This window comes from Triticum dicoccoides, chromosome 4B, assembly GCF_002162155.2.
Source record: "Triticum dicoccoides isolate Atlit2015 ecotype Zavitan chromosome 4B, WEW_v2.0, whole genome shotgun sequence".
Classification (NCBI taxonomy): domain Eukaryota; kingdom Viridiplantae; phylum Streptophyta; class Magnoliopsida; order Poales; family Poaceae; genus Triticum; species Triticum dicoccoides.
The window spans coordinates 74463078-74486316 of record NC_041387.1 but is presented as its reverse complement, the minus strand read 5'-3'; the positions used below and the strand labels follow the sequence as shown (position 1 = coordinate 74486316).

General features: G+C 44.8%; 3 protein-coding genes across 4 annotated transcripts; 2 read left to right on the top strand and 1 right to left on the bottom strand.

Moving 5' to 3' along the window:
* Window positions 1–1057: 1057 nt before the first annotated feature.
* Window positions 1058–6419, bottom strand: LOC119295106. The gene is made up of 6 exons (XM_037573436.1): window positions 6124–6419; window positions 4874–5079; window positions 2966–3257; window positions 2025–2132; window positions 1649–1896; window positions 1058–1556 (listed from the first exon to the last, which is right to left on the bottom strand). The coding sequence occupies exons 1-6, from the start codon at window positions 6343–6345 to the stop codon at window positions 1439–1441; spliced, it is 1194 nt and encodes a 397-aa protein (XP_037429333.1). The 5' UTR covers window positions 6346–6419; the 3' UTR covers window positions 1058–1438.
* Window positions 6420–13260: 6841 nt separating this feature from the next.
* LOC119292521 lies at window positions 13261–14877 on the top strand. Its single transcript, XM_037571334.1, has 5 exons — window positions 13261–13701; window positions 13859–13909; window positions 14223–14393; window positions 14480–14599; window positions 14739–14877. Exons 1-5 carry the CDS (start codon window positions 13261–13263, stop codon window positions 14784–14786), a joined length of 831 nt encoding a protein of 276 aa, XP_037427231.1. The 3' UTR covers window positions 14787–14877.
* An 11-nt stretch (window positions 14878–14888) lies between these two features.
* On the top strand, window positions 14889–17712 carry LOC119295105. Of its 2 annotated transcripts, XM_037573435.1 has the most exons (5): window positions 14889–14995; window positions 15098–15168; window positions 15254–15309; window positions 15383–15486; window positions 15601–17712. In XM_037573435.1, exons 2-5 carry the CDS (start codon window positions 15125–15127, stop codon window positions 17488–17490), a joined length of 2094 nt encoding a protein of 697 aa, XP_037429332.1. In that variant the 5' UTR covers window positions 14889–14995; window positions 15098–15124; the 3' UTR covers window positions 17491–17712. The 2 variants fall into 2 exon arrangements, with proteins under 2 accessions (XP_037429332.1, XP_037429331.1); XM_037573434.1 differs by lacking the exon at window positions 14889–14995 and having other exon boundaries at window positions 15059–15168.
* The last annotated feature ends 5527 nt before the right edge of the window (window positions 17713–23239 follow it).

Genomic DNA, 23239 nt, shown 5'->3' with positions numbered 1-23239 from the left:
ACTACCGTCGCCGCCCCGCCCGCATCCCCGCATCGCCGCCGCTCGATTCCACCACTGGCGACGCCCGCAGCCCCGCACCGCTGCCCGCAACCCCGCATCGCCTCCCGCAGCCCCGCAGCCCTGAACCGCCGCCTGCAGCCCCGCCATGCTCCGGTCGCCGCGTCCAGCTCGCTCCCGTCGAGTTTCAGCCACCGCAACTTCTCTCGTTTGCCACAAAGGACGCGCCTTGCTCCCAGCTATCTGTAGCGCCAAACGCCGCTGCAAACTGTCGCCCGTAGAGCAAACCCGAGGCACTCCGTCGTGCTTGATGGTCAGCGGCATAACTAGTTTACATAAATTTGCATCATCTGGTGGAGTTGCACTTTTACATCACCATTTTACATCTTCTATTGGAGTTGCCTTTTTTCTGGAGATGTAAAAAACAGAGTTGCCTTTTTCCTAGAGATGTAAAAAACACTTTTTGAAGATGTAAAATTTTACATCTTCAAATTTACATCTTCTATTGGAGATGCTCTAAGGCCCTGTTTGTTTGGACTTTTGCTTCTACTTTTGCAGCTTTTCCACTTTGACGAAAAAGCCATAGAAGCTCCTAAATAGATGCTTTTGAAGCTTTAAGTGCTTTTGATGAATCAATATAACAAAATTGTGAAATGGTAGATGTATGTTGTCATCATATACTATTTCTTGGATCTCAAATCAAAGTTATTACATCATACAAAGTTATTACATCATACGTAACTATCTACTTCCCCCTTTCCATATTATGTTCAAACGGATTTATCTAAACATATTTCAATGCTAGATACATCTGTTCGAGCAGATTCAAATAGATGTATCAGAACACATTATCTAAACATATTTCTATGCTAGATACATCTGTTCGGATTCAAACAGATGTATCAAAACATATTTCAATGTTAGATATATCCTTTTGAGTGGCAAGTAAGATGGAACGAAGGGAGTACAAGATATACTAAAGGCAGACTGTACACTACTTACCTTCATCAAGAACCACTCATCTAGAGCTGTGATATAACAGGGCAGTACACACGTCCAGGAACCTTGATAAGACTCGACAATATAATATCATTCACGTGATAAACATTAGACAAATACATACAACATATGAGTACAAAGGATGCCTAATACCCAGTATCCACCATGCTACCACGAGATTAGCAGCAAGAGCAACATGTTTATTTTGTATACGACACAATAAATAGAAGGAAATAAAATATATTGTTCACATTGATATGTAACACTAACTTTACACCCGAACGCCTTCGTTCCGACTTTACAAGAACTACAACAGGAGCTATGGCCCAGAACTCCCTGTTTCATTGTCAGGAAATGCCCCAAACAGCAACTTCTGCGGCCTCTTGGCCAGTGCATTTTCATCCTCTTCGCTGACGGATCTCAATAAGCCAGCGAAGCTTTCTCAAATAAAATGATCGTCATCAATGGGGAAAGACCCCACGTCGCTAGATATTCTGAGAAGGTGTGCCAGCTCTAACCGGTATTCCAGACCTCGGATGTAGTGACCCAGCAACATGCACCTGAGCAGAATGCAATGTCGATCACTAGTTGGCCATGAACAGAAAGGAAAGGCCAAATCAAACAAAGCATAACGAATCTGATTTGTATTTACCAGAATAACAAACGTGCAAGATAATCACGTGGGACAGATATTAGGGGCTGAAACGGGAGGGAAGTATTCTCGACAAGCTCTGCACAGTCATCGTCCTCACCCCCACAATTTAGGGCTCCCCCAGCATTCTCTACTGGCGGAGGAGACTTCGAGTGTACCTTGGGGGAAAGAGTAGCAAGCAAACCATGCACAACAGACTGGATAGCCTCTTGCACACCAGGACAGGTGGATTCCGAGAGTTCAGCAACCTGTGCACAACAGCTAGTCATGCCATGCCACTGTAAAGAAACCTAGGACCAATCTCTGGATTTTCTTTGTTGCTTGGGGTTTGTACCAAGAGCAGTTAGTCATCAGTAAGCTGTTGAGATGTACATACCTTCTCTGGTGTTAGGGATCTTAGATAGTCTAGCAGATCATTTTTCTCTTCCCCAACAAACTGTTGCATTTGAAGGGCAGAATTTTTCCTCTTCAGGTCATGTAACTCCTACAAGATTATAAAACAATAAACCTTCAGGTTTGAACACAACAGGCACAATGCATATCATCAGCCACAAAATAATCAACGAGGATTTCCACAGAAACAGTTGCACAAAGTGGTGGCCGTCATATAAATATAGCACTTAAGAACTTTACAACAACAAAAGCTGCACAAAGCAGCAGACATGGTTGGGATGAACCTGTAAAGTTCAGTGCATAGCAATACAGCGGATCGAAATGAAATTCAATTGGTGTCAGATCAGTTCTCAGTAATACAAATACAAGTTAAAGATGATTTTAGCATGTATGTTTAACAAGAAAATTGTAAAAGTAGAGTACATGGTTGGGATGAACCTGTAAAGTTCCAATGGCAGCAGAAGCCAATATTTGATTCACGGGCCTAACAAGATAGATATATGCAGACTTTTTTAAAAAATTATATTTGATCAACAGTCATTTACAGACATAGATATATTGCAGACATTTTTAAAAATTTATATTTGATCAATAGTCATTTACAGCAGGAAACAGAAGGCATGGTAATAAACAAAATCATACTCCCTCCGTTCCTAAATATAAGTCTTTGGAGAGATTCCACTATGAACCACATACGTATGTATGTAGATGCATTTTAGAGTGTAGATTCATTCATTTTGCTCCGTATGTAGTCCATAGTGAAATCTCTACAAAGACTTATATTTAGGAACGGAGGGAGTACTAAATAATGAATCAGGCAATATAACCAGGTACATGATAAAAACAATAACCAATAAACCGAAAGAAGCTTGTTCGTGATTATTTGAATATTCCTGATCAGGACATATGATTTGAGACTATTACCTTTTTCATCGCATCCAAACGAGATTGCAACCGAATAATCTGCTCTTCTGCTTGGGGTGTTAAGTTACTTAACATTTCTCCCATACTCTCACCAGATGGTTCTTCGTCAATTTTTCCAGAGTCCTGGGGCATGTCGTCTTCCGATAATCTGAAAATTGTAACAGGCCTACCCAAATTGATATCATGAAGATTATCTTCAGTCATGTCTCTTTTCTCACATTCAGCATCTTCTTCAGAAAGTTCTAGGTTCCTTTCAAAAGAGAGCCTGCATTCAGCATTACGTAGAGTATACCTGCAAGAAGAAATGAAGTAAGCACTACAGCCTTGTAGTACATCAATACATGTCCGCTGTGCTTTGAAGACAAATGTTAATATAAATCACTTCACAAACAAAACAAAGACTACAAACAGTTGTTCAAACTCGTTCAAAATCTCTACTACCTTATAAATTGGAGTTGGTGGTGGGAGCGGTAAGTTCAATCCTCATTCCATCCCAATCTCCCTCATCCATCTAGAACCAACCAGACCCCTCCCGGTTTGGAAGAGTTCACTCCCCATTCCATCCCATCCCATCTAGAACCCATCAGACCCCTCTGGTTTGATTTTTTTTTATAGACGAAACAGTAAAAAATAATGCCGTTGGGAAGCCTCGAAGCGCACACATGTATGTACACCCAGCTCAATCAAACCAGCAAGCGACCACCTCACTCATGTTTTGAATGAGAAAGTATTTTATAAGTACATGTCAGTGCTCCCATGGCAGTGCAGTTACACAGTGCAGTGTTGCGGGCTTGCTTGAGTTTTTCTTTGCAGTGTTCAAGTCCATTGGTTGTATACTGCTAATCGAATGCAACTTCAACTATTTTGTAGTTCCGTAGCAACGCACATGCATTATGCTAGTACTGAGAAATAGGTGCAATAACCCAACTGTAACATAGCCAATTTTTAAAAAATGTAACAGGAGCTATCACATGGGAACTATTCGGAAAGAAAAAGCTATCACAGAGGAATGATGTCCTTGATAGTAGCTCAATTCAAGAGGAAGGCTGAAACTGTTCCAGTTCTATTAACCTGATTCCTATGCATTTACCGGCAAAGGAAGGAATTCTTATCTATATCTCCAGGCAACTCATATCGACAATACTGAAAATAGGTACACCGAAATTCCAGGCCAAAATTGTAAAACATAGTCAAGTAGGTAACTATCAGGCTAAAAAAGACGAGGGCAGGTAACTAGTTTTTATTTCTCAACGAAACAGTGAAAATTGTGAGTGATTAGCAAGTGACAACCAACTCAGCAGCACTAATAAGAAAATCACGACTTCTAACCAACTCCCTCCGTTCCATAATTCTTGTTGTGGTTTTAACCACAACAAGAATTATGGAACGGAGGGAGTGAAAAATAGGCCCAAGCTATCAATACCACCACATTAGTGATTAACCAAACGGAACAGATGAACCTGAACACACTGAAAGAACATAAACAATGAACGGTTTGAGAAAACAAATGTATACTTGCAGGATGGAAGAAAAATCAGGAAATCACCACAGCATGGATACATCCAAGAATTGTCACTTTCCAACAATGAAAGATCAAACACCATTCAAACGCATTCCCAAGATATTATGGTGCTTATATTTTAATGCATAGCATGCTATGGCTGTACCACTACTACAAACTTGGCTACGTTTTCCAGATTCAAATGCTATTATTCTTTACTAACGAATAGTAAGTTTTTCAGTTTCACGTGTAGTCTGCTATACACTTCCTCAAGATGGTCATTGTTGATTGTCATCTATTTTTGAAAAAATAGCAAAAGAAAATTCATGTGCCTGATGAAGCAACCAACTCTCAGAAAACCCACGTGCAATTAATAAGAAAATATCTTTCTCAACCAGAGAGCTTACCCAGTCATGATTGAAGATACCAATAACTTGAAAAATGGATTCCAAAGGGCTTCTACAACAACACGGAACTGATCAGATGGAAGCAGACCCAACATGCCAGAGATGGTCCTCTTCATTGCATCAACTGTTTCAAGAGGAACATCTCTCTGAATGACACTAAGATCCAAAGGCTCTATATCTTGGATCAAATTCCACAAGGTAGATTTCTACAAGGAAATCAAACACATAGTCATTAAAATGCACTGTAGAGTGCAGAGTGACTATACAATCTCAAGAACCTAGAACCTAGAAGAAGAAAATCAAACAATCAGAACACAATCAAACAATTTTCGGGTGTAAAGGTAGAACAATAAAATTAAACAATTTTCTGTAGCACTTCTCATGCATGTTGAGAGAAATAAAAGTAATAAGGTCGATGAGGTGGCATGCGTGCATATTGAGATAAATAGAAATAGTGGGGATCAACTACTTAAGTGTATATATGATATATATGATTCACCCGTACCAGCCAAGTTGTGATGTGCGTGTAAAGTATTTCAGATGCATACAACTCAAATCCATCTAATCCATAAGTTAACCCAATTTTAAAGATCTGAAGTGTTGCTACATCATTCAAAACGGGAGAGTCCCAGGAAAAGCAAGTAGCTAACTCTCTTTTAGCAAGATCATGACTTGCCATTCTTTAGACCTGTTTCTGAGAATGACGATGAGCAGCAGATCCATTGCCAGGATGACCAGTCCTGAGGATGACGGTGGGCAAGCGACATTAGAATACTAGGACTATAACTTTATTACTTGTGCCCACTCTTGCAGAACACTCAAGAGTATTTTGAATTGTCCCTTTCTGTACAAAATTGACACGAGCTCACACTGGCAGCAACAAAAGGTGGAAGCATCGAATAATGATCTCTCAATTAATCCGATCAACAATTCACCAGCTTCAAGCATCTCATCGGACTACACCAAATTTCAGATGGTAAGAACCTCATCTTATTCACAAGTATTAATAATAATTAATTAACAGAGGCGGCTGACCCCGATAGATGATCTAGTAACCAAAATATTACTAGCCGCACGCGGACGCTCCATCCGCCACATCAGAGCATCACAATCTCAATCTCATGACGAACCAAACAGTTCCCATAATAATAAACTCAATATGTACAAGCAACCAGACTATTCAATTCTGGGGAAAAAGTGGGCTGGGCGATGCGACCGAGGGAGGGTAAGGTCAGGGGGAGGGAGCCCACCTTAGAGGCTCCGTGGATGGGCCTTCCCCGCGCGTAGAGCTCGTCGAAGGGCGAGGCGGAGGAGGCCGCCACCCCGACCCCGGCGAGCCTCCTCCGCCAGCTCCCAATCGCCAGCCCCGCCGGGTAGAGCTGCGCCGGGGGAGGCGGGGGAGGGAATCCGAGGCGCGCCGCGGCGGAGCGGCCGCTGCGGAGAGGCGGGCGGAGGCAGGAGGCGGTCGGCATGTGGCCGTTGCCGTCGCCGGCGGGTGGGGGCGCGCTCCTGGCTGGCTTGCTGGATTCCTTTCCCTCGGGAGTCGGGACCGGGCCTGGTGGCGATAGGTCTTTCTAGCTCCTCCTGCCGTGGGCCCGCGGCCGCGTGCGTGGGTAGCAAACAAAAGCTGGACTGCATTTCGTCGCCGCTCGAAGGAAAAATGGAAAACGGACTCAAATTCTTACCTCACCTGCACCGGTCGCTGACGTGTGGGCCAGCTCGGCGAGCTCTCGGTCGACCAGGGTGCTGCACTGCTGGTAGCTGACGTGTGGGCCAGCGCGGCGAGCTGTTTTTTTTTGTGGGCCAGCGCGGCGAGCTCTTGGTCGACCAGGGTGCGTGTGGATGGAGGTGGAACGGAATATGCGTCCACGTCTCCACGACATCGTTGGTCGTGCTTCTTGGGCATTTTTCTTTTTTCCTCTTTCCTTGGCACGGTTGGTTTTTTCCTATTTTCTTGTGGTTCTCTATGCCGGAGATGCTGGATGCTTTGAGGTCGACATGACTTGTGAAAAATACACGGTGGACGACTCAGCCTGGAATGGATATACAAAATTTCTTTCATTTTTCTTGTGGTTCGCTATGCGGCGGGAAATGCGAACTGGCGTCGTGATGGCTAAGTGGACAATTTGGGGCCGACATGGCTTTTCATTTCATGCCATTTGTTTTTTTTTTTGGTACGGATTGTTTCTTTTCATTTTGCTCGTACCCTGTGTTGGGTAAAATGTGTGTTCCAAAAAATGTTGGGGTGGATCGTGAAATTTTTGACCTTTTAAAATTGCTTGCTAAAAAATACAACATCTTCAAGACTTTGATCCAATCTTGTTTATCCTAAACAAAATCCAATATTGCTTAACCACAACTTCTCCAACATCAAACTTGACTAAATCATCGTCTCGTAAACTTGGCACTGAAAAAAAAAACATCTTCGTGTCCAAATGAAGATTTTAGTCAATAACAAAAACCTTGGTGTTCAGTTGTTAAAGCTCAATATCATCATGCATGTTGTTGAGCTCGCATTACCAACTTTAAGGGGAAATTATTAATATTATTTAAAAACCTATGCGCTTTGTGGTCCAAGACAAAGCCTGCTTGAATGGTAGTTTCACATGCATTAGTGACCATATACGCTCACTTCGGAGCCTCCGGACATAATTGTTGGAAGCTCTGAGCTACGTGATTTCGTGCGCAGATTTTTGGATGCAATCTATAGGTACATTGTTCATCTCCCACCTTGTGTTAAGTCTTTCAAGCATGTGAAATACCATCAGATCTACTCCTATGTTTCGAATAGTACTCCAACTTTAGGAAGCCTCGAAATTTTCATATGAGAGTTTGGGAGTAGAGAAGATTGCTCGTTGGGCACAAACAAGTTTTTTTTTACCGGGCAACTTAAGTTCTCAAAACTTTTGGAGGGTTTACACCTCATAGACCGGCTAGGTACTTGGAAGCCTTCAAGTTGTGTAGGAGCCAAGAAGTTTCGTAATGATCCAAGATCGTCTACTTCATGTGATCTAATCAATGTGAAACAATAACCTTTTGTGTTTGAAAGTTGTGTTGTGATAGATGTCAGTATGACTTTGTGTCCCTAGACCGTGCACATGACTTTGTGGCAACATATGTAATCAAGATCGAGGACTTAGGGTGTTATGCAACTATGTTCAAACCTCCATAGACGAGGAGTAGGACCCCGCTAACAATCTGATCCTCGAGATAAATCTTCGTGTTTGTTATCTCTATCCTTAACACTTTAGTTTCATGCAAACTTGGTTTTCACTTTTACTTTTATAGTCTTGCATACATAGACTGTCCTAAGCAACAGTAACTTAGGTATCCTTTTGGTTTACATAATTTTATAGGAATTACGTAGGATAGAATTACTGTAGGAAAATTTCCATTAGAGCCATTTGTTTTCGCGAAAATGATGTCTTGTTCTATATAACGTTGGTTTATATTGTTCACATTTGAAAGGACAAAACATTAGCTCAACACCGATGAAAAAAATTTATGTCATATGAACCAAATATCATCTCTTTTCCTATAAGAATTTAAGACACATACCATCTCATTTTTTATGACTTTTACTATTCATGTGATATTTTTTATCTTATGAACAAAAGGAGGCCTTAAATTGGCCACCTGTTGTGTGTACGTGTTGGATTGGGTGTACGTGCCCGACTGTGTGGACTCAAGTCATCCACCTGCTCGTCCTTGTAGTAGGCTAGTAGCCTCTGCCTCCGTCAAGGATCACGTCAAACATCTGCATGTCCGTGTCGTTGTACGCCGACTCGCCCACTTGAGGCATACCGACGAACTGCGTGGGGGCACCGATTTGCTCCACACTCGGCTCCCGCGACCAGACTAGCTACGGCGATGCAGGCTCCAAGAAAAAGCAACGGCATCGCGTTGACGTCATCGCAGTAAGGCACGTGCTCGACGACATATGTCGAGGACTGCCTACCGAGCTGTTGTGCGGCATAGACGTACGGAGGCTTGTATTGCTCAGGCCAGGGCGGCGTCTACATAAACGACGTTGGCGGCGGAGCCCTATGTCCTTGGCTCCGCCCTACACTACGACCAACCCCTACATCTCCCCTGCCACGGCCATCACCTCCGGCGGCCTTCTGCTTCTTGGCCTCCACCGCCTTTGCCTTCTGTCAGAGCCAATGATCTTTCCGTGTCGTCGAGTTGACCTTGTGGGACACCGCCTTCTTCGGATCCTACACCACATTCTTCGTCAACTTTTCGTACGGGTCCTCCTCTATGCATCGACTTCGACAAAAAAGGCGGGAATTGAGGTGGAGAGTGGCATTGGAAGTTGAGAGGGTCGAGAAATAGTAATTTTGCCGCAGAAACAATGCGGCCAACTCCAAGAGCGTGGGCTCCGTCTCTGTTTTAGGGGGGTCTGGGTGTTGGAGTCCTACGTGGTTAGTGACCGGACTTTCGCATGCAAAGCCCCCTGGTATGGTTCCGGTTTGTGGGAAAACGGAAGTCCGGACTGGTCCGCGGACGGATGCGGGACTCCGTTGGATGGGTTGTGGGGTCCGGACCGCTCGGTCCGAACATATGCCGAAGGTTTGAGGGTCCGCGTTGAAGATGCCCTAACATTATATAATTGTGTATTCCACTTCAAGACTCATAAACAATTATACATATGGCTTTCTTTTTGCGGGTAATTTTACAGATGGCTAACAACAACATTGATCAGGACTATAAGCACAAGTCCTAACAATAGACAAGATAACTTTATTACACCTAATATTCCATTTCCATCATTGAACATAGCTACCATTAACATCGATATCTGTGCCGTTTTGGTTAATTTCATTTCTCTACCCACCCTGCATTAGCTTTGTCTGCACACATTGGATTGGGTTGCAAATCTACATTCCAAGAATGCACTATGCCATAGTCCAACTGATAATCTCCATACATTTTGATCTAGTTATAAAAACCGACATCATCATTTTCCATAATACAATACATAAAAAAGGATTAATAATGGATCAAATCAGGAGAAAGTAAAGATAGAACGGGAAGACAGAACTACAAACTCATTCGAATTCACTGTGTGTTTAGGGCTTTGTAGAAACGCCGGTACCAGTTGTCATCCACAATGGGAAGCTTCATACTCGCACACAATAGTTTCTTGCTGCTAGAGCTCAATGCGCGAGACTCAATGGTCATGATGGCAAGCAAAAAACACCGACAACAGATAGAAGAAATCAAGTGAATCATGTGCATATTGTTGATCCTATTAATGATCAAAGTAAATCACAAAATACATATTAGGCACTATATATCTGGATGAAGGGAGTAAACTTAGGGATGGCAACGGGGCCCCATACCCGCCAAACCCGTGGGGATTTCATCTATTAGGGGGTGGGGATGGGCTAAAAACTTCCCCATGGGGATATTTACCAAACTATTTTATTCCCCATAGGGTACAATGGGGATGGGGACGATATCCTATTCCCCAGACCCAATACCCACCGGGGACCCGGTTAGTAACTATGGTACTGCGGTCAGCCTTAAAATATTCACAAACAAACTTGCGAAAACAAGAAAAAGCTCTGAAAAAAAACCTTAAACCTATCTCACATCCTCACCTCAGCTGTCACCATGACCAAGAAGTCAATACTAGATAGGCATTAACAGGACAAGGACAACAACATATATGTATGTTGATTATAAGGTGCCATATTATGTATATGAGTATTTATTTATGGGGATGGGGACCCTAACGGGCCCACTTCCCCAGCGGGGCATGGGTATGGGAAAATTTCATCCCCAGTCATGTAAACGGGGACGAGGATGGGATGATAGGAATAGATGGGGATGAAGATGTTGTAAGTATCCCCATTGCCATCCCTAAGTAAACTCTTTTGCCTAGCTGGCTTCATGCGTGTGTCCAAGTTCACAATGTCGTCCACATTGGCATCGTTCTCACGGTTGGTGTGATTGCTAGGAAATGAGTGTTTTTCTTTTGCAAAAATATACATACATACACCACACAAACCTATAAGGTTGGAAAATACTAGAACATCTGTAACATAATATAAGACTTCATTTGAATTGTTATTATGATACAAAGGGAGTATCAAAAAAGGTCTTATATTAAGACACAGAGCAACATGCAACATTCCTCATCTCCACGGATCTCTACTCCTAATGTCTCAGTTGGTAGGTCGCGTTCCGGGTATTATTTTCGTCCCACCTCACCCGGTCTTTTTTGGTACTTCTTTGGTACTTCCTCCCACTTCCCCCTCAGCTGTGAAAAACCAAGAAAAACCCCGCGATCGAGTCCCGCACACGCCCAAACTCCCGTCGTTATCTCTACTCCTAATGGAGCAGTTGGTAGCCTCGTACGGTTTATTTTCGTCCCACCACTTTCAACCGTTTTATTTCGCTGGTTTTTTTTCGTCCCTCCCCCACCCCACCGGTTTAGTTTCGCGTCACCCTCTCACACAACGAAAAAAATCTTAACGGATCATAACTTTCCATGCCGGTGCAAGTTATTTTTAGTAATGTCTTTATGTGAAAGAATCAATCACGATCAATCTCTAAATATCAAATCTAAATTAATTAACCTTACCTTAAATTGCTCAATAACATTAATTAGGAAACAAAATAACCGATTTTAAGAAAATATCTACTCTTAATGGAGGGTATTACATACCAAACATAGGTACGTCATTAGCTCGCTTCCTTCCCTTCTCTTCCCTTCGTCCCTCAGTCCCATGCTCGTGGCGCTGAAGTGGCATCGACAGGCGATGGCGGCGAGGACAGCACGTGGCAGCCCCTGAAGCACGAACATGACTGCACCTCGGGTCTGCCGTCTCTCAAGATATGGGTGAGTTCTCGTGATGCCCACCCTAAACCCTCACGTCCTACAAATTCCTCAACCTCTACCATCTCGATTTCGTCCATGCTCTGATCCAAATGACGATGCAGCTCCGGTCGATTGACAATGGTGGTTCACCATCCTTCCTCTCAGCACCCACTCCTGGAGGAACGACACGCCATGCCAATCGAACCCGGTCGAGATCACTCACCAAGATTGCTATTCGGAAGTTTTTTGTCAAAAAGTGAAGAGTGAGCCACTTGTGCAGGTGCAGGTTTTGTTTTAAAAATCCAATTTGTTTATCCTTTTGTTGCTGAAATTGTTTACTAATTATGTCATTCGTCCCACCTCCTATGATTTTTTTGCTACCTCCTCCCACCTTCGCTGGTTTTTTTGTAGATTTTTTTCGTCCCCTCCTCCCACTTCATCGGTTTATTTTCGCGTCACCCTCTCACACAATGAAAGAAATCTGAAAAGATCAGAACTTTCCATACTGGCGCAAGTTATTTGGTAATGTAGAATCAATCACGAACAATCTCTAAAGATCAAATCTAAATTAATTAACCTTACCTTAAATCACTCAATCACATTAATTAGAAAACAAATAATTGATTTTCAGAAAAGTCGCTCAATCACATTAACCTTACCTTAACTCACGGATGGTAATCAATCTCCAAACAAAGGAAACAATACATCGAGGGAGCAGTAAATAAACTCCCTTTCTTATGACATGTATATGATCTTCCCTTCCCTCTTCGTTGTCGAGCGTTCTTGATTCTCGAGGTCGATTCTTGGGCTGCGTCACTGGGTCGCGACGGTGCCGGGGGACGAGGACGGCGAGGCCGGGTGCCGCGGCACCGCGTTGGCCGCGGCCGTGAAGGGGGCGAAGAAGGGCGGCTTCCCTGGCCCTAGGAGTTGGTGCGGTGGAAGCGGCACTTGAAGGATCCGGCGTGGGTGCCCGGCGCGCAGACGCACTTGGAAGCGGGCTCGTGGCGTGCGCCGGACGGCGTCGATGCCGACCCGTGCCACCTCCTCCACGTATTCTTGGAGCTGTGGCTGACCCATTTACATGAAATTAATTCCTCAGTTGTGGCGGCAAATATAATACACATAATCTATATTGTTATGCACTAGCGCCTGTGTGAAATAGATGGATTATGGTCGCGTATCCAATAAGATGGATATGTGTGTGTGTGTTAGAGAGAGAGGGGAGAGGGGGAGAGAGAGTGTGTGTGAGAATTTGATGGTAAAAAAGGTCGCTAATGTCACTTGATATGTATGAGTATATTAAATAATATTGAACTCTTAAAGTTAATGTGACCCCGTTGCAACGCACGGGCGTTCTTCTAGTAGGCCTAAATTCTGAGTAGGCCTCCGTTCTGTGAGTACGAGGACTAAATATGAGTTTTGCGAGCAAGCAAAGGACCGCATTGTGTATTTAACTCTTGCGAACCAGTCCTCCTCCGCTGAATTCTTGCGAACCCGTCCTCCTCCGCTGAATTCTTGCGAACCGGTCCTTCGGCGAATTCCCCCCTTCCCGCCCGCCATGGCGGCCGAACCGGACAAGTACAACCTAAACCAAGAACCGGTTGAGTCCACCGCCGCCGCGTCCTCCTCGCCCTCCGCCAATGGGGCGCCGCGCACTGCGTCCTGCTCCTCGCCCTCCGCCAGTGGGGCGCCCCGCGCCGCGGCAGCCGATGCCGGAGACGATGAACTCTCCTCTCGGCCACCTCCCGCTACCCTGCGCGTCGGAAGCTGCACCACCCTGCTGCAAATCCGCGAGAAGCCCGGAGACGGAGACGGAAGCAGCGGTGGCACGGGCGGGCCGAGCTCCGCGGCGGTGGCGTACCGAAAGGGCAAGAATCTCGCAATTTACTCCCCGCCACACCCCTGTTCGAGCTCTGGCAGCAGTTCTTCCTGCGGGGCCGAGGTCGACTCATCTGTCTCCGGGAACGCAGTTAGTCGATGGGAGGATACAGAGAAGCAGGTGATAACATGTTCTGTCTTGTTCTTCCTGGATTGGTCATTCGTATTTTCGATCGTTCTTGTTTTCTTTGTCTACGGAAGTTGGACTTCTTTTCGGATCGGGGTTTCCTTGTAGTTCTGAAGATATAACTGACCTTAACCATTTTCTCGTGGAACAGATTATTGGAAGAAAAGAAAGGAGGATAACTGGGGCATATGTGAATTGGCAGGTTTGATCCTTTTAGCGTCTGATAATGTTAAATGTTGTACTGTAGATGTTTGATGTTAACGTCTTACATTCTAAATTCTGTGTTACTCTGGATTGTGATGAATCCTGAACCCCCCCTGTAATGCTGTTCACCTTGTGATACCATTCAATGAAGGGATAATGTCTATTGGTCGCTTGGTTTAGAACTTCTTTTTTTGATAACATGGAACTAGGAAAACTGGAACCAAACACAAATTGCCGTCACATTTTAGTTATGTCGTTCCCATATTCTAATAAGTGTAACATGGATTCCCTTGTTTGTATGTCTGGTGCAGACGATTCCAATGAATGAAGCGCTTGAGCATTATTACAGTGATCCAGTTGATCAGTCTATGTCAGGACAAGGTTATTTGAATGTGATGAACCTTCAGGAGGCCTACTCAGAATTTAGGCCAGTCCGTGGAGATGGGGATTGTTTCTACAGGAGCTTCATATTTTCCTACCTTGTAATTGCCCTCCCTGTACTTAGCATATGATGGATGTTTAGTGCTTTAGTTACTGAATTATCTTTGTTTATTCTAATGAACAACAGGAGCAAGTTCTTGATAGGCAGGATACAAGTGAGGAAGACCGTGTCCTTGATGCAATTGAAAGAGTAGCTAGTAGATATGCACATCTGACATGGACCTCCAGATTTTCTGTGAGCCGCAAAGTAAGCCCTCGCCTTCTACATATTTGTTTTTTCTCTCAGATAAACATGTTTGTAAGGGATGATTCTCTTCAAGTTGCACTATACTTGATTAACTGGAGCTGGTTCTGGCATCTCACTATCTCTGTTTTACCGTTTGCAGGACCTAAACACTATTGGCGTGCCATCAGTCTTAAACCTTGTGCCTTAACAACCAATTGTACATAATGCACTGTAATTATATGTTTATGCAGATCAACGCCACTAATGAGAAAACATAATCTAGAAGAATATAATTATATGCATCATTAAATATTGGTATGACACACATGGGCCGTTTCTTATTATGGTATTACTGTAGTAGATGATCAACAACTGAAGCTTCCAAGGCAAGATAACCTAGTTGTATTTTAATATCTTGTAAGCATTATCGCAACTGCTAGTTGAACTCCTTTCTGGGTGCAAACTACCAGCTGTTAGTGATTATCAAATGTGACTTATCTGAGTCATTGCTTCTTTCAGGCATTTGAGAAGCTGATAAAAAACGTAATGAAATGGAAGAGACAGAGGGATACCTCAGCATCAAGTAGCAGGTTTTTGATACGTTTGATTTCTGTGATTGTAGCAAAATATTGTGTCCAAATGCATCCTGTCTAACTAGTTTAACATCCTTTTTAGCTATTGTGAGGATAAACTTCTGGAGTTCTTCAACTCGGACACAATAATGCAACCAAGTGAGAGAAACAGTCTTGAACTGTTTCATTCAGTTCACCCTTCTTGATGGTTCTGACGCAATTTGTTTGTTAGTTTTTGTTTTTCTCAGATTAGTAGCAGCTGTCTGGATATGCTCGCACAGTGACTACTTCGAGCCTTTAATAGCTGATCTGGGAGAAACTTATAATCTGCAAGATGTCAGTGTACTTACGAACATCACTTTGATTACACTTACATCAACCAAAATTTTCTTGTACACTTGACACCTAGCACTTTATACCTATTTTACCTTATTACCCCTCTACATGCAGTGGTGCTTTCAAAATGTCATTCCATGTGGTGAGTGGGCAGATCATCTTGCAGTAATGGCTTTGGCAACAGCCCTAGAGATACCACTGAGAGTGAAGCATCTGAATGGTGGACCTGCTCAAGATATCTACACTGGTCAGGGAGTTCCTGTTGTTCATGTGATCTTGTTATTATACTCGGGGAATTATCATGACATCATCTATCCAGTCCGTTCATCTTCTGAGACACTGTCAGTGCCCGGCACAACAAGTGATTCCCAGTGCCAGTCCTACGAGGAAGTCGGGACAGCATCGCTGCCCAGCGCGGCACGCGGCCTCACATGCCAGGCGCTGCCAGGCACAGCAGGCGCTGTCCCGATGCTAATCCGCCCAGTCTGGCATGAAAATTCTGAGGAAGAGCTGGAGGGGCTTCGGCTACTTCTGCAACAGGGAAGTGTCACAATTGCACTGGATATGGAATTTATGAGTACAGAAGGGAACCAAGTTCGCCCAGGAACAATGACTAAGTGGTATAGCAATGTTTGCGATTTGGTCAATGGAGGGGATGTTCTTCAACTAGGGCTGGCCATTTCTCTTGATACCGACTCCCCCCCTGAAGCAGTTCGTGTGAATGAGATAAATCTGCAAGTTGATGTCAATAGCCGGCCGTACAACAAAGACACGATCAAGTTTCTAACCAATCAAAAACATAATCTTGACGCCCACAACACTGGTGGGGTCCCTCCCGCACAGCTAGCGGATTGGTTACTGAATGAGTTTGATAGGTTTTATGACCGGGAGGTGACCTGGGTTTTCTTCCAGGGAGACTATGATGTCGCATTTCTGTTAAATCTGGTCAGAAATTTCTTGCCAGCTACCCTTGTTGAACATATGAGGAGGTATACCTGCTCTCTACCCCAACTCTATGATGTTCGGGTATTGTCGAGGATTCTATTTGGTAAAGATGCAGGCAGTCTTGACTGGTTGGCAGATAAGATCAATGTTCAGCGGACCGGCAACAGGCACTCAAGTGGATCGGATGCCCTCCTTACACTGGACTGTTTTTTTGAGCTGAGGAGGCGCCTCGGAATTGACAGCATACAACCATTGAGGGGGGTTCTCTGTGGATTATATGATGTCGATCACATCATCAGTAAAGCCCTCCCCATGGGACATGCCAATCTCCAGGAAATCGAGGTTTGGCGTGACAATTTTGATAGAGAAGCAGCTGTTATTGCACAAGCAGTGCAGAGCAACTACTATATTGTGGGAGTAGATGTTTGCTTCAGTCCAGCACTAGGTCACAGGCTCTTCCATGAACATTTGCAAGGTTGTTTTGAGCTCATGGTGGAGGCACTCACTGCTGTGGGACACTATGAAATCTCACTAGCTCTTGTCAGCTACACTGGGCAGCTTCCAATGGGAAGGTGGTGGAGATTCCACGTATCCGAGTCCATTGACACTGATGCCGCCAAGTACATTCACTTTCCAAAATTTGTTGAACTCATTCACAGATGCAACCTGATTAATGATGAAAGAATAATATGGGCCACCTATGAGGGAGCAGAATGTATTGCAAGCCTCTGTCGTATGGTGCAGCGCAGCGGCACCCGAACAGGTATACCATTGACAGTGTGTGGTTACCTACGTTGTCGGAGCTCCATGTTCCCTTCGCTATATGATATTGGTCTGCTGGTGTCTCGGGAAAAGGAAAATGCTTTGGCTGACATTGCTCGTCCATTGGGCTTGTCTGTCCCTGGCAACCAGTCTGGCTGGAATGCTGTTTTGAGTGCGCAGGTTATGGTTCGGCTGAGAGAACAATTGGAGAAGTCGGATGCCCTTCTCCTGGTCTATAAAGATCACCGCGGGAAACTGTTAGCCAGATGCTGTCCGAGTTTCCACTTGCACCACTGAGGAAGAGCATTCAATGTTTAGTGAGGTGCATTCCACAATACACATAGCTTGATGAAGTAGGTAGGTGTATACTTGTGCATTACTGTGCTAGAAATTGGATTGATCTGTATGTGTATACTTGTGCATTAATGTGGTAGAAATTCAGAGCATCTGTAGGTCCTGCTTGTGCCCGGACCAGCATGATTTTTTGTTTCTTAAATGAATCTGCAAGAAGTTGTATTCTGGTTGGTGATGAAAAAGAAAATGAAAAGTGGCTGTGGCAACAAATAGTAAAGAGGGAATATTTTGGCCATTGCTTCTTTAAGGAAACCGGTTATTACTAGTCTTGATTATGTTATTTCCCTGGATGTTGCTGTTTTCCTTCATACTACCATTTTAACAACAGCTGTGTGATTATGCTATCTGCTTGATAAATTGTCAGGATTGCTGCAATTTTTCCTGTAGAAAACATGTTGTAATGTCACTTTCAAGAAGCTGTGGGAAACCATCATTAGTCTATTCAATTTTTTCCTGTAGCAAACATGTTGTAATGTCACTTTCAAGAAGCTGTGGGAAACATGTTGTAATTTTTGCTGAGCAGCATTGAATCTACATGCTCTTATTAGTCTATTCAAATTGAATATTCTGCATCTTTCTTTTGACTAAGCATCAATGTCCTTGCTTATACATATGTGCATGAAAAGTATCACTATATAAGGTGGGACTGTTGCACACATACATGGTTAATCTTGATAATGACTATAAGTCTGGGTCTATGGGAGCATTAACTCAATTAGGGAAATATATAGCTTATTCTTAGCAACCATAAGGGCTTGTTTGGTGAACAGGGAAAAGTCGCGAGGATCCCCGCTATACCTGGCCATGGGCAGCCCGGCCCGAAAAAGCCCGACCCGGCCTGACGCTGCTCCCGCCCTGGGCCCGGGCCCGTCTGTTTTTGCGATTTACCAAAGGGGCCCGGCCTTTACACATACGGGCCAGGCTTGGGCCTGGGTTTTTTGCGTCGGGATTGGCTAGGCCCGGCCCGGCCCGAGGGATGGCCAGGTATAATCCCCGCCTCATCCCTGGGTAGCTGCCACCCATGGATAATTCTCCCCAGGTAAATTGTCTCTACATTTGGTTGGCCGTCAAATCGCCGGGCTCTCTGTTTCATGCGAGTATGTACTCCTTGGTCTGGTTGAGGATTGCGCGGTCACCTCGGTACTGTCGTACTCGTTGCCGTGGTGCTGCCCTCCACGGCATCGTGGTCGTCCTCGCCGGCCAAGCGCGCAAGCTCAATAGCCAGAAGAGAGCACGAGTAGCATAATGAAAGGAAATGGCAAGTTTCTGGAATGTACGGGCATAATGAATGCAGAAAACATTTACAATTTGAGAACCTTTCACCTCTGATAAATATGAAAGGAAATAAAGCTAGACAATACCCAGGTTCTCTTTTGGAAAACTAGACAAATATCAATGCGGTAGTTTTTGGTTCTCTTTTCTGCTTGGTAACTGCAGCAAAACACTGTTCAAAATAGAATGTCAGCAAGCAAAGCATAACATATATGCTGCTGAACAAATTTGCATGCATCAGAACAGCAAAAGACAGAGCAAATGTCCAGATTTCACATATGTGGATTTCACATTGACAAGCCCATCTATTTTATGCCTAAAAAAGAAGGCTAGATGATCGATTTAAAAACTGCATTATCAGTTATGCCTACATTGTTCCATTTTCCTTACCTGAATCCGAGGTAAGGAAAATGATGAAAAGGCACATGAAAAGGCACATGATGATCTTGCTTTAGTTGCTGCATGCATGTGGTTGTCGTTTACACCTGAACTTGATTGCCTAAAACCCACTAGAAAGTTCTGATTTATTGTCTTCTATTATTTTAGCTGTTATTTAGGTGTACTCAGGCTTGGGTTCCTGTTTACATTAATCTTGAGTTATAGCCTTCTATTACGGAAGCATTGTATTTTGCTGGAGAATAATGCCCATATAGTCAAACGCCATGCCAGCTTTCAGGGTGTGATGTAAACTGAATCTAAAACAACCTTATCAGGGTCCTTATAGTACTTGACTGTTTGTTTTCAGAGGAGGTGATTTCAGAGGAGTAAAAAAATGCATGTATCAATGGTTCAGAACAGGGATATGCATTGTCCAGTGCTTAACTGGTTTGATTCACCAATATAGAAAAATTGCTGCCTCTGTTCTCAGTTTTTTTACATGCCTCTGTTCTCAGTTTTCGTACAGCAGGACAAGGTACATATGCTTAGTCTACATTGAGTAAAGATAATGGCAACTGAAGAAAAAATGCATGGAGCAATGGTTCAGAACATGGAGATGTATTGTGCAATGTTTAACTAATTTCGTAGAGTGTATGGGCTTAATCTAAAAGACAAATAATGTACACTAGTATAACGCCCGTGCGTTGCCACGGGCTCTTCAAAATTTATAATCAGTATTTTTTATTTATCATCCCCTCATATTGGGTGATTATGGGGTGCTCTAATTAGAAACACAACAATCAAATATTAGGAAATTTCACCGAACGAACAACAACGAATAATACGATATCTATCAAACGAATAAAATGAGGTCATATTTTTGGTCCGTCATGCACTTCTGTTGAAAAGTGCCTATCCCTTTTAGAATCAACCCACTGTTTGCTCGCACGCAAAAAAATACATCTCTAAAGTGGGGAACCGATCGGTGCCAAAAAGAACTCAAACTCCTATCCAATCTCGACTTCGTGCTCTTCCACTTCCATTGATAAAGATGGGACGTCAAGGGTTTCATCATGATGACCTCGAGCAGCCGCCGACATCCCTCCCCACATCTACCCCTACCCCATGCTGCCGCTTGCACTGTCCTTGCTCCTCGAGGGAGCTAGGGACACAATGTTCTCTAGGATGGGCATGACCAGATCCACGAGAAGGCCACATTCTTCCATGGGAACCCAACCAAGCACACCACCCTCCGCAACCATCCAATCCCAGCCTAACAAAGTCAAGACCCGCCATCGATCCACAAATCAGGCTCGCCGCATCCAGGTTCACTGCAAGTCTGCGACGAGTCTGTAGTCGACATCTTGACTTTGGCTATCCCCACGGAAGAATCATCGGATCCTGCTTACTTTTACCATCACTTCGTCTCTTCCCAAGGCAGCGACACCACCCAGCCAATCACCACCACCGCTTGCGGCTTGCCTACATAAAATCATGAGAAATCTCCACGGCGGTGCTGTAAGATCACCTTGGCGACCTCGACAGTGACCGACTGGTCTAAGATCTAAGCTAGCCACTCTTTGTAGAAACCAATAGAAGTAGGCATGTGACTCAGATTTGTTCTTTGGTGTGCATGCGTTTCTTGCTGCCCACCAGCTCTTGTCTACAACTCGCCTATCTCTGTACCAGCTCTTGGTCTACAACTCGCCTATCTCCATGCTCAAGACGACCAAGCTCGATGCGCAAGCCGCATACGTCTGCTAGAGCTATATCCAGGCCCTATGATTTTTGGATCACTGGCACTATGGGTGCCAGGACCGGAGTCGCCCTCATCCACCAAGTGGATCAAGGAGGTCCACCACCTAGACTCTACATCGCAACATTTTGTGTTTTCCTATAAAAAGTAAAGAACCTCCTCTAATAAACGTAAATATAACCTTTTGGTTTTATAGTCTCAACTTTCCTACACTCCAATACCAGAAGGATTTCTTGGTTTTATTTAATGACCTTCTTGAATGTCATTCACTTAGAAAGGTAGTAATACAATCTGTGATATTAAGGCAAACTATTAGTCATATTAAAGTGCAAAAGGCCCTATAGGAGTCAAAGCATGACTTTTATGGTTATACTGTAATTTGCAAGATCTGAGATTTATGCAAGTGTACAATTAGAGAAGAGCCAATTAAATAGATTTTCACATTTAGAATAGTACGATTAGCAGTAGCACTTCAATTTTTTCATGTTTGATCAGCTTGCTAGGTGGTTATCACTAAGCATGTTGGAACGATGAGCATAACCTAACTTAGTTCAGTACGTGTTGCTGCAAATTAGTTCAGTACGTACGAAGCTGTTGCTAACTTCAATGCCTGGCTGTTGCAAGTTTCTAATGAAAAAGTACTTCAGGTCAAAGGTCAGGGAATATACACTTTTTTTATCATGGTTGTTTCCTTATAGTGAACAACTTTGATCACCACTTCAGCAGCTACTATCTATAAGAAGACATTAGCTAAGTAGATACAGGCAAAGAAAGCATGTAGGCAAAACCAGAATTAAAAACATCCTTCTCAATGGAGCTCGTGCAGTTCGGAAGACCCTAATCATCGATGAGGGACCCCTCCGATGGTAGCATGGCGTGACAATTGCCGTCAATGACGACACCCAAAGTACCTTGCACAATCCATCGATCCAGTTCAGAACAATCAAGCACATACCTTGCAAAGTGATGTGGATCTGAAGCAGAGGTGGGAAGGTAAAGGCTCAGGTGAGGTGGAATGAGACGTTGATATAGACGTGCATGCATGAGAATAAGGCGGTGCCCAGGATGGATCTCCATCGGAGGAGGCCGGATCCGCTGGGGAGGAGGTCGCTGTAGTACCTGCCATCTGTGCGATGGATCACGGGGCTGGCAGGCAGGGGGAGGGGATAGGAGGGAGCGGGTGGGCTAGAGCGCAGATGGCGGGTGCCCCTGACGACGGCTGGGAAGGATGGTGGAGGAGGTGGATGAGGATGGCGGCGGCGGCGTCTGCGGTTGCGCCTCGTCCGCAGCCGTGCTGGTGGTGGTCGATGCGAGAGCCGGATGGCGTCGGCCAGAATCAGGCAGGGGCGACAAAGATTTAGAGGAGAGAGAGAATGGACACCCAAAGTACCTTGCACAATCCATCGATCCAGTTCGGAACAATCAAGCACATACCTTGCAAAGTGATGTGGATCTGAAGCAGAGGTGGGAAGGTAAAGGCTCAGGTGAGGTGGAATGAGACGTTGATATAGACGTGCACGCATGAGAATAAGGTGGTGCCCAGGATGGATCTCCATCGGAGGAGGCCGGATCCGCTGGGGAGGAGGTCGCTGTAGTACCTGCCATCTGTGCGATGGATCACGGGGCTGGCAGGCAGGGGGAGGGGATAGGAGGGAGCGGGTGGGCTAGAGCGCAGATGGCGGGTGCCCCCGACGACGGCTGGGAAGGATGGTGGAGGAGGTGGATGAGGATGGCGGCGGTGGCGTCTGCGGTTGCGCCTCGTCCGCAGCCGTGCTGGTGGTGGTCGATGCGAGAGCCGGATGGCGTCGGCCAGAATCAGGCAGGGGCGACAAAGATTTAGAGGAGAGAGAGAATGGACACCCAAAGTACCTTGCACAATCCATCGATCCAGTTCGGAACAATCAAGCACATACCTTGCAAAGTGATGTGGATTTGAAGCAGAGGTGGGAAGGTAAAGGCTCAGGTGAGGTGGAATGAGACGTTGATATAGACGTGCACGCATGAGAATAAGGCGGTGCCCAGGATGGATCTCCATCGGAGGAGGCCGGATCCGCTGGGGAGGAGGTCGTTGTAGTACCTGCCATCTGTGCGATGGATCACGGGGCTGGCAGGCAGGGGGAGGGGATAGGAGGGAGCGGGTGGGCTAGAGCGCAGATGGCGGGTGCCCCCGACGACGGCTGGGAAGGATGGTGGAGGAGGTGGATGATGATGGCGGCGGCGGCGTCTACGGTTGCGCCTCGTCCGCAGCCATGCTGGTGGTGGTCGATGCGAGAGCCGGATGGCGTC